At 26.7% G+C, this 11,319-nt stretch overlaps 1 protein-coding gene across 1 annotated transcript; it reads right to left on the reverse strand.

The window, feature by feature from the left end:
* Window positions 1-1,787: 1,787 nt before the first annotated feature.
* On the reverse strand, window positions 1,788-9,395 carry LOC118450396 (proton-coupled amino acid transporter-like protein pathetic). The gene is made up of 7 exons (XM_085658858.1): window positions 9,229-9,395; window positions 8,856-9,027; window positions 7,656-7,862; window positions 5,812-6,254; window positions 3,268-3,431; window positions 2,849-3,030; window positions 1,788-2,169 (listed from the first exon to the last, which is right to left on the reverse strand). The coding sequence occupies exons 1-7, from the start codon at window positions 9,393-9,395 to the stop codon at window positions 2,098-2,100; spliced, it is 1,407 nt and encodes a 468-aa protein (XP_085514984.1). The 3' UTR covers window positions 1,788-2,097.
* Between the last annotated feature and the right edge of the window lie 1,924 nt (window positions 9,396-11,319).

Here is an 11,319-nt window from a genome sequence, read left to right on the forward strand (position 1 = left end):
CGAGAACCACGAGTATCCACACCGATTACGATCCTCCTCCTCTCTTGTCCTTTTTCTATTGGTTGTTGATCGGTAAGTAAAAACGATTTATCTCATACGTTTTCCTCAAACTCCCGTCTCTCTGTCTCTCTCTCTCTCTCTCTCTCTCTCTTTCTCTCTCTTTTTCTCTCTTTCTCTCATTCACTTGCACCATTTCTTTTATTTCTATCGTTTCCTGTTTTTTTTTCTTCGTCTTGTTGGGTTTTTTCATTCATTTCTTTTCTTTTCTTTTCTTCCCTTTAATTAATTAATTATCTCCCTTAACGTGTTTATACAACTCTTGCTAACGTTTCTTTCCTATCTCTTTTTTCTTTTTTTTCTTTTTTTTTTTCTTTTTTTCACTTTCTCTCTTCTTCTTTTATTTATCTTCTCATCTCCCACCTCCCTCTCTTTTTTTTTTTCACCACCTTGTTTTCAATCGTCATCAACTGGTTGGTAATCCACGACGAGATCACTGAAACTTTATTCTTTATTTATTTTATTATTATTATTATTATTATTATTATTATTTATGATCTTTTCTCTCTCTCTCTCTCTCTCTCTCTATCTCCATCTCTTTATCTCTGTCTGTATCTTTTATTTATCCTTTTTTCACTTTTTTTATTCGATACTGCTTCACAATATATCACTGTTTTCATTATATTTTCTTTAATTATTATTATTATTATTATTATTATTATTATTATTATTATTATTATTATTATTATTATTATTATTATTATTATTATTATTATTATTATTATCCGCGATATTGTCGAGAGATTGTAAATATCGTCTTGGGCTGATAAAAATATTGTATTTTGTTGTGTGCGAATAAAAAAAGAAAAAAGATCAATGGGATTTGAGAATAAATTTTGCACGTCGATTTATCGTCTTTATATATTTTTTTTTTTTTTTTTTTTTTTTATATTATCGAGGAAATTTTTTTTTTTCTTTTAATTACTTTTCAAGAGATATACAAAAGAAGAAGAGAATGAAAATGAAAGAAAAAAGAACACTAATATGCACGAATAAACGAATGTTGGATTTCATTATTTTTGAACGAAAATGAAATTCCTTTTGTTTTCTTTATTTTCTTTTTTTTTTTTTTTTATTTTTATTTTGACTTTTTCTTAATAAACGCGAAATAAGTAAGACGGCCGTGTTTGACTGCGATTAACTCGAATACGGCGCGATTCTACTGTTACATTGGGCGCACCTCGTCGTTCGTTCCCTTTCACCTTCCTGTTTTTCCATCCAACCGAACGCGGAGTCTTATTCTTTGTCCTTTTTCTTTTATATTCTCAGCCAATCTCCTCTCTCTTTCTTTGTTTAATCCACCCCCCCCTTTCTCTCTCTCTCTATCTTTCTCTCTTTCTCTTTATCTATCATCTATCTTTTATATCGTTAAATTTTATTTTATCATATACATATGATATTTATTTAATCTCTTTAATTACTTGTTCGTTTATTTCTACTTTTTCTTTTTATTTATCATCCGTAATCTAGAAATATCTAATGTCTGTTGTATGGAGATATAGATATTTAATAATAATATTGTGTATATATATATATATATAAATTAGATATAATAAAATATTACAAATATTAAATATATAGAAAATAATATATTTATGTAGATATATTATACAATGTAGATAAATAGACACACACACACACACACACACACAGAGACACATATGTATATATTATTGTAACATAAATTTTATTCTTTTCGATTTTTCCTACAATACAATATTTTCCTTTTATTTCCAAGTAACAATTAATTTAACGAATTGAAAAAATAAATTTTTCTCTTTTTACTTGTTCCCTCTCCTCTTTTATCCTTTTATTATTTTTCAATCACAATCAATAATCGTTCGATCTCGTGCATGTATCTTCTCCTTTAGTGCATGCAATCGATTTCAAAGAGGCATGACCAATCACATTTTTTGGTTCATTTTCTTATGTAATTGCTATATATACTTACGTACATATTCACTCTCTCCGCTCGCTCGATCGTTCGATCGTGATCGAAAGATCATGATATTCATATCTTTTCTTCGTTTGAAAATATTCTCAGCAATCATTTTGCTTTATATCATTGTATCCGATTATAATTATACGCAAATTTTCTATGGTTCCAAAAATCTAATAATCAATAATAACAATATTAATAATAATTAATTATTATTATTATTATTATTATTATTATATTATCATAACAATTATTAGTAATTATCATAATAATCATAATAATAATTATTATAATAATAATAATAATAATAATAATAATAATTATTATTATTATTATTGATTGCATTGTTCCTAAGTGAAGTATTTCATTCTTTCAATGATCTTATTCATTCGACATATCTTTATATGTAGAAAAGAAAAAAAAAAGGAAAGAAAAAAAAGAGAAAGAAAGAAAAAAAAAAGATGAGAAAAGGAAATAAAAAGAAAAAAGAAAAAAAAAACAGAATGAAATAAGCTCTAAAGCACGTGAATGGAATGAACTTTTGTTAAGGAAGAGGAAAAGAGAAAAAAAAAAGACCGACGTTGTCTTTTCTTTCTTTTTTTCTTTTTTTCTCTCTTTACGCTTCTTTGACATTGATGTTAGTTCACTGTTCTATGAAAGGCCATTAGAAAAGAGCCAAGACACCATATACATACATACTTAACTGCTACAAATGTATACATATATAAGTATCTATTTATATACTTATGTTAGTACATATATAGATAATTGCATACATTGTAATATGTCATTGATAGTTATTTTGTTGACTTATATGCAATCAATATGAGTCAAATTGAATGTTTATATTACCAAAATCATAAGGAATAGGATGAATATAAATCCGTTCTTGATATATAAAATGTATGTTGCTTCCTGCCATTTGGTATTGATCTCTACCAATATGGGAATAAGCAAAATGGTACTCGTCATCCCCAGGGCAGATAGAAGGCCAGTAAGGGGAAGTATTTGTGGAATTGCGATTGCTATGATTGCTGTAAAATCGATAATTGCATTCATGTCTTTGTTTCCTTCTCTCTCTTTCTCTCCCTTTTTTTCTTTTTTTATTTCTTTTATTTCTTAGATCGATTGATTTACGTTTTTTTTTTTTGTTTTTTTTTTTTGTTTTTTTCTGTTTATTTCTTTTTTTCTCGATTATATTTTATTTTGTGTATGTTTACCACAATTCTTTCTTTTCTTTTCGTTCCACTTAAAAATACCATTTGACTTACTCGTAATCATGATACCAGCCATACGAAAGATGATTTCGTAACGACTATCAACACCGGTAACGTTCATTAGTACCGGCCAGATTATGGTAACAGGTATGATATAATTTATAGGGATTGTAAATAGTATGCTCACTGCAATGCCGATCTTTACGAATTCGGATAATCTGAAAAATTTTGTGATAAATTATATATGAGGATAAAATATATATATATATATATATATATATATATTTATATATATATATATATATTTATATATATATATATATATATATATATATTATAATATTATAAAATTATATATTTATCTATGCTATAATAATAAAAGAGTAATATATTAAAATATATTATTACTATATTATATTAATAAATATTATTATTATAATAATAATATATTAATAATTTGACAATTAAATATTGTATACCTATACAATATATATATATATATATATATATATATATATATATATATATATTGTATACCTATACAATATATATATATATATATATATATATATATATGTGTGTGTGTATGTATATTTTATATATAATTCATTAAAATCAGATAAGATAATTTCTTATTTCTATTATATTATTGATCGACAAAATAAAAAATGCACCAGTAGCATATAAGATTATTGACCAACAAAGCAAATATTTGTACAGCCACGTCGAATCTTATCAAAATGTTCTTTGGAAAAGATTTCTTCGTCGTCATTGCAGAGAAAAGATAATCATTTCCAATCGATAGATAACTAATGCCACGTCATTAAATCCACGTGTAATAAAATACAACATATGTATTTTCGATATATAGAATGAAAATTATATCTAATGAATGAGCTTCTTTAGAAGGAGATACATATTAAGAATGCGGTCGAGTTCGTTGATAAGACGATTATTATTGTTCGATTTTGTTTGAAAAATCAATAAAATCGGATGAGCTCGTCCGCGAAATGTCGCAAGGTTTTTGATATAGACAATCTTTCTTAAAAGGAAAATTACGGTATAGATGTACCAATAAGATAAACAAATATGCCCGTGTGCGTTCCAATTCTAACGATCGTATTGTAGGACATAAGCGATCGATATTGTAACGTTTAAAGGAAACAAAAAAAAAAAAAAAAGATAAGAAAGAAAAAAAAAACATAAAAAAATAAAAAGAAAGAATACGACATTTTTCCTTCGTTTAAATGTCTATATATATATATATATATAATTATATTCAGTTCGATACTCGCATTATCGAACATTTCTTACGTAAATAAAAATGAAAAGAAAAGAAAATTTGGAATTATTTTCGAAAAATTCATCGACTACGATAAAAACAATGTGACGTTAGATTGAGATGCAATTTTTTTTTGTTTTCTCCCTTTTTTTTCTCTTTTTTTTTTTTTTTTCTTTTCTTCTTCCCTTTTCTTTTTCGTTGTAACATTAGTTTCATATCAGTCGACATCGTTCGAAATCATTTAACGTAAGTTACTCGTAAATTATACTTATGATTTTCTTTTTTAATTTTTATCAGACAATTGCATACATTAATATTTAAGATTTACGTAAGATTTAGGTAAAATTTATGTCAAATTGTTAATTGCACGTTAAAATAAATTTTTTATCTTTTTTTTTTTTTTTTCGTTATAACGTCATCTTTCGATATTATTCTAATACATTGCACATATTAAATGAACGATAATCCAATGAAATAATTTAATGAACGATTAACTAAATTGATTTAATTATCGATTGATATTTAATATAATACATTGACGAATTATTCCTTAGATTCATGATTTATTGGAATCATTTTATTCATATATATATATATATATATATACGTCATGAATCTTTAATCGAAACGAATCTATGAATTGCATGCAAAAAAATCATTGAAACTTTTCATTCATAAAAGTTACAAATCATTGGCTTACCGCTTTGTAAACACATTTAAAAACCATTTCATTCGTATGAACGAATTCAATCGATCATCGACGAATCAAATTGTTTCAAGTTTATATGAAAAAATAATTCGAACTTTTGTTTTTATTTTTATTTTTTTTTTTTTTTTTTTTTTTTTTTATTCATGGACTCGATCAAGATAACGGGGACGTGAATCATTTCGAGGATAAATTTTCAAGGATAAAAACCGTCGAAATCATTTTATCGCAAAGTTAATACAGATAATTATAAAGCTCGAATCGTTAGAAAACGTTGCAATCGAATACAATTGAAAATCAATGATGAAAACGATGTCTTCGATCGTAAGAATGCAAGATATTCACGGTTTAACTTTATCTATCTCGTTGTTCTCTTTATCATCGTATATTTGTAATAGTTCGTAGCGATTTCATTTCGTTTTTCTTTTCTTTCTTTATATTTTTTTTTTTTTTTTTTTTTTTTTTTCATCGCGAATAAATAATTCCACATCGGTATCTGGTCTTGTGTTATCATTCTTATGGCCAATACGCATATATGTATATATATATATATATATATTTTTTTTTTTTTTCTTTTTTTTTTTTTTTTCTAAGAGTAAAATACACTCACACTTCGTCGAGAGGCAAATTCTTGGTCACAATGTCGCAAGTATCCTTGTACTTGTTATATCCCAAGAAAGCAAAGACGATATATATCAATGTATTGAATAGCGTGGAAATGATTATCAATCTTGTTAGATTATTTGGTTTATGCATCATATTCTCTAATGGTAACAATACCGTGACATTGTGTAAAGTGTAAAAAAATATATTGACAAATATTGTAATCGATTGGATGTTCGTGAAAGGATCGAGACGTTTCGGGCTTGGAAAATCTTCAATGAAATAAATCATGCAAATTATCATGCCGATGATGAAAATGATCGTACCCAACATTGAAAATGGCATCAGATAATTCAAATTTGGTATGAGAATTAGGCAGGAATAAATTGGAAAAAATATTATCACATAGATTCTAACGTCCAATATGGTTTTTGTAATATATTCGATCACCTGCGTAATTAAATTAAAATATTATATCAAGATATTTAATAAGATATATGTATATATATTTATTTATTTAATATTCAATATATATTTATATACTTAATACTAAATATGATATTAGAATTTAAGTTTTGATTGACATCATCGGAGAGAGAGAGAGAGAGAGAGAGAGAGAGAGAGAGAGAAGGAAAAAGAAAAAAAAATACACGTGGAACGAGAGATTACGAACCGGTTGTTGTATATTTAAATAAACGAAAAATGAATTTCTTTTTCTTTTTTTTCGCTCTCATGTATGTTTTTTTCTTTCTTTTTTATTTTTTGTATTTTTTTTTTTTATCTTTTCTTTTACCTACAATACAAATACGAAAGATCGATTGTTATAATTTTCAACGACAGACACCAATAAAAAATATTTATGACAAAATGTTATTTACTAAATTTATGAACGAACAATAACATATAAAATCATATTCTTTAACGAATGTATAAACATCGTATATATACATATATATATATATATATATTATATATATGATATATCGAAGATTTTTATATTAACAAGTAAAAAATTTTTATTAAAAATGAAATCGTGTCGTCGATAGGATTATCCGATCGTTTTGTCTGGCATAAAGAAAAAGAAAAAGAAAAAGAAAAAGAAAAAGAAAAAGAGAAAAAAAGGATACCAATAAAAAAGAAAGGAGGAGAAAAAAAAGGAGAGAATAACAAAAAAAGAAAAAAAAAAAAAGAAAAAACATCAAGAAACGAGGCGTCGATCGAAAAAACGTAAATACGAAATAAGACGTTATCAATGCCAATGATGATAATTCCCGTTCAAAGATAATCATGCGATATATATTAAAAACGTAATATACATTATAAATTCTCGTTGAAAATATATTTACATATAGTATTGCAATATTACATTATGTTACGTAATAAGGATAATCGTGAGGTGGACCAAGTTATTGGTATTATCGTCGTAAACTGGAAACGTCATAAAATGAATTTTATATTATACAGAATGAATTACTAAAGTAAAAATTTCTTCGTACCTTTTTTTCCCTCTTTTTTCTTCTCTCTCTCTCTCTCTCTCTCTCTCTCTCTCACTGTCTTTTTTTTTTTCTTTTATATTTGCGACTATTTATAATCAACGATATATATATATATATATATTTTTTTTTTATACGTATATATGTATATTTCTTTTGTTTTTTCAATCAGTTTCTCCTCATCAGTATCGTTCGTAAAGAATCATTTTGCATATATGTGTTTACGTACGCCTATATATTATATATATATATATATATATATATATATATATATATATATATATATATATATACGCAACTCGCGTGTGCGTCGATGTGTGTAGATATGTGTAAGCGTGTAGGACGATTTATGTGTTACCTGTTTAAAGGAACTGGCTATGTAAAGTATGTATACCACGACTTCTTTATAATGTATGAAGCATGTAACAACGTTCGTGAAGATTCCAAAGGCTTTGCCATACCTACGCGTTCTCTTGGGACCGGTAAGAAATGAGACCTCGACGGTCTCAGCGAAATCCAGCTTTGGCAGACGATGATAACGACAAAGTGCCTGTGCGCATTGCACCTGTGAACGAAGTAAAAAAAAGAAAAAAAAACACACACACACACACACACATATATATATATATATGAGATGTTGATTTTAAAAGTGGGACAAACAGATCCATTTGGCGAAGAAAATAGTTGAGGATAATTCTTATTGCAAATTAGCATAAATTTTATTTGTATATATATATATATATATATATATATATATATATATATAAAAGAAAAAAAAATGGACTTGCCTCATTAACGAAATTAACGAATCATATACGGGGGAAAATAAAAAGAAAGAAAGAAGAAAATATATTAAAGATCGGTTTTCACATTTCGAGATACATATAGGTATTAATAACATTGTTGTTATTATTATTATTATTATTATTATTATTATTTCTTTTTTTTTTTCTTTTCTTTTCGTCAAAAATACTTTGGTTCCTTTTATTGTTTATATTTTACGTTTCATCATGAATTTGTTAATAAATAAGAATAAAATGAATGATTCATAGGCATGACTTTTGTTCGTCAATGTCGATTCGATTAAACGCATGGAATTTATAATTTTTCTTTTTTTTTCCTTTCTTCTTTCTTCGTTCCTTGATCAAACGAAAATTCTATTATCGTGTAAATTTATATTGATAATTAAAAAAAAAAAAATATATATATATATATATATCTATTAATATTAAATTGATATTAATATAAAAAATATTATTTCCTGATATAACAAATAATTCGATAAAAGTCATAGATATTATTATATATTTTTTTTTTTATAGGGGATCGAACAAAAGAAAAAAAAACAAAACAAAAAAAAAAGAAGAAGAGCGGGAAAAAAAGTTCGACAAAATATGAAATTATGAAACGATTAAATTAAGAAAAAGAAAAAAAAAGAAAAAAAGAAAAGAAAAAGAGAAGAAAAAAATAAAAAGAAAATTATATAAACGTAGCAAAAGATCGAACGAGTTTTATCGATATTCGTTCAACATTCATAACACACAAGCACGTCACGTACCAGAACGATCGAAGTGTGCATATAAATCAAACCAGTAAGGAGACCGCAAATGATGGACATCACGTAGCCGGTTTTACGAAAGGAATTGGGCAGCAAGAGGACACCGCTGGTCACGGCTATTTTCATTATATGAAAGAAAGCATTTAAGTCCCTGAAAATCGTACGTGTAAATTAATAATCTAACATAGTAATCGAAATTATCGTTGGATTCGATTCAATTCATTTCGTAAATGTAACGAAATTAAAACAACAATAATAACAATAACAAAAAAAATATATATATATATAACATTTTTTAAGAAAAATTTATATATATATATATATATATATATATATATGTATATATAAATAAATAAAAGAGAAATAATCCTACGATATTTTTGGTCCGTCTGGTCGATTTAAAAATGGATCATAACTTTGTTCATTATTCGTGATTGATAAATCGATCCTATCGACGTTCTCTCGTGTTTGATGCCTGTCATCGAATAAGAATGCGATAATATGAGAATAAGGATGAAGTAAGAATTGTTGAATCTTCATGTTACATAGAAATACAAGATTAATCTAACATTTTCTCGGCCATCTCGTTTTGAATTCTTTGATAGAAAGACACCGAGGTCTTCAAGATCCGCCTCCGCTTCTGCCTCCTCCCTCCCACCCTCTTAACGCACCAACACTTCTATTTTAACCTTCGAACGATATCCGGAAGTTTTCACGGTAATAGACACTCTTCAATAAAATATATCATCGAGGACGAGATAAGAGCAATGTTCGACTTACGATATGCCATTGATCGTACACGTATTTAATACGCGTCGTACATTATTGATCCCAATTAATCGACCTTTCCTTCTGTTCTATCTTATTTCTTTTTTCTTCCTTGTAATTTTTTTTTTTCTTTTTCTTTTTTTTTCCTCTTAAAGACGTCAATGACGTCTCCTTAAAAATCTATACGAACACGTTCGACGTTCGGATGTGTTCCTTTTTTTTTTTTCTCTTCTTCTTTTCCCTTTGATCGTGCGTGTTCGTTCCTCCCTTTCCTTCGTAACTTATCCTTGGTTTTTTTTTTTCTTTTTCCTTTTTCACTTTTCTCTTTTATCTTTTTCTCGTGGGAAAAAAAATGAGGGTTAACGCGATTTAACACATCTTCTTCTTCGTTCAGAATCGTAATCGACGTGCGATTGGATAATTTGTAAACGATGACAACGATTGTGATCGGATCTTTTAGATATATCGTGACAAATGACGAACAATTTTTTGTTCGGTAAAAAGATCGATTAAGAAAGGAGATAAGACAGATCGATATGAGAAGAAAAAAAAAGGGAGAATGAAGGAGGGGGGCGAGAGAAGATGAAAAATAAATGAGCATTGGATATTTGACATATTGAAAGCAACTGTTTTCTTTCTTTCTTTCTTTCTTTCTTTTTCTTTCTTTCTTTCTTTCTTTCTTTCTTTCTTTCTTTCTTTCTTTCTTTCTTTCTGCATTATTTGATTGAAAAAATAAAAAGGGAAGAAAAATGAATACGATTAAAGTCAGAAGTCCGACGAAACGAAAGAGAATATTTTTCTGACGAGAGAATTGATTTGATTTGTTTTGTTTTGTTCTGATATCGAGGAAAAGATAAGGGAAGAGGAAAAAGAAAGAAGAAGAAAAACAAAAGGAAAGAAATGGATCGAAGAAAAAATTCTTGTCGACGACAAAAATCCGATAACTGTCAATGACGAGGTAAATTAAAATAAATAAAAAAAAATTACGGTTTTTCGCTTTAAGAAAAAAATAAAATAAAATAAAATAAAATAAAATAAAATAAAATAAAAAATAAGAAAGATAAGAAAAAACAGTTGAGAGGATATATTATCAAAAAAAAGATATTAAACGTGCAAACGAATTGGTTTAAACGAACGAAAAAAAACAAAAAAAAAAAAAAAAGAAATAATAACAATAATAATAAATCTCTTACGTTTACGATCGTGTCGAACACGAACGAGATAGTAATCTCATTGTCCCCTTGATTCTTTGAAAAGATAAAAAGAATTGAAGAAATATAAAAAGAAAAATAAAAAAAAAAAAAAAAAAAAAAAAAATAAAAAAAAAATAAAAAAATAACAAAAAAAAAAGAATAAAAGAAACAAAAAAGAAAAAAAATTCATTCGCGATTGCCAAACGCGAAATTCGATATTTCGTAAAGTGCGATCGGGTGGATAAAAAAAAAGAAAAAAAAAAAGAAAATAGATAAATAAATAGATAAGTCAATGAAGGAAGAAAGAGAAGAGAAAAAGAAAAGGAGAAAAAAAAAGTGAAAGAAAAGAGAAAACGATTTCCAACGCGTGAAATTATTTCTCTTTAATCCAACCCTTACCCCTTACTCCGCCATCTTTCTCTCCGACATTTTTAATTAAAAAATTCGCAGGCAACAAAGGGATTCTTAACGGAATTAATCAAACGGTATTAACGCATGCTGCT

Source organism: Vespa mandarinia, chromosome 8, assembly GCF_050613455.1.
Source record: "Vespa mandarinia isolate Hongniang chromosome 8, ASM5061345v1, whole genome shotgun sequence".
Lineage (NCBI taxonomy): Eukaryota > Metazoa > Arthropoda > Insecta > Hymenoptera > Vespidae > Vespa > Vespa mandarinia.

Bases quoted from the DNA above. Each gene is read 5' to 3' on its own strand.
- LOC118450396 (XM_085658858.1), bottom strand. From the start codon at position 9,395: ATGAAGATTCAACAATTCTTACTTCATCCTTATTCTCATATTATCGCA. The intron at 9,028-9,228 runs GTAGGATTATTT...GTTAGATTATTA, and splicing joins CCAGACGGACCAAAAATATC to ATTTACACGTACGATTTTCA. The intron at 7,863-8,855 runs GTACGTGACGTG...CTTCGTTCACAG, and splicing joins TGCACACTTCGATCGTTCTG to GTGCAATGCGCACAGGCACT.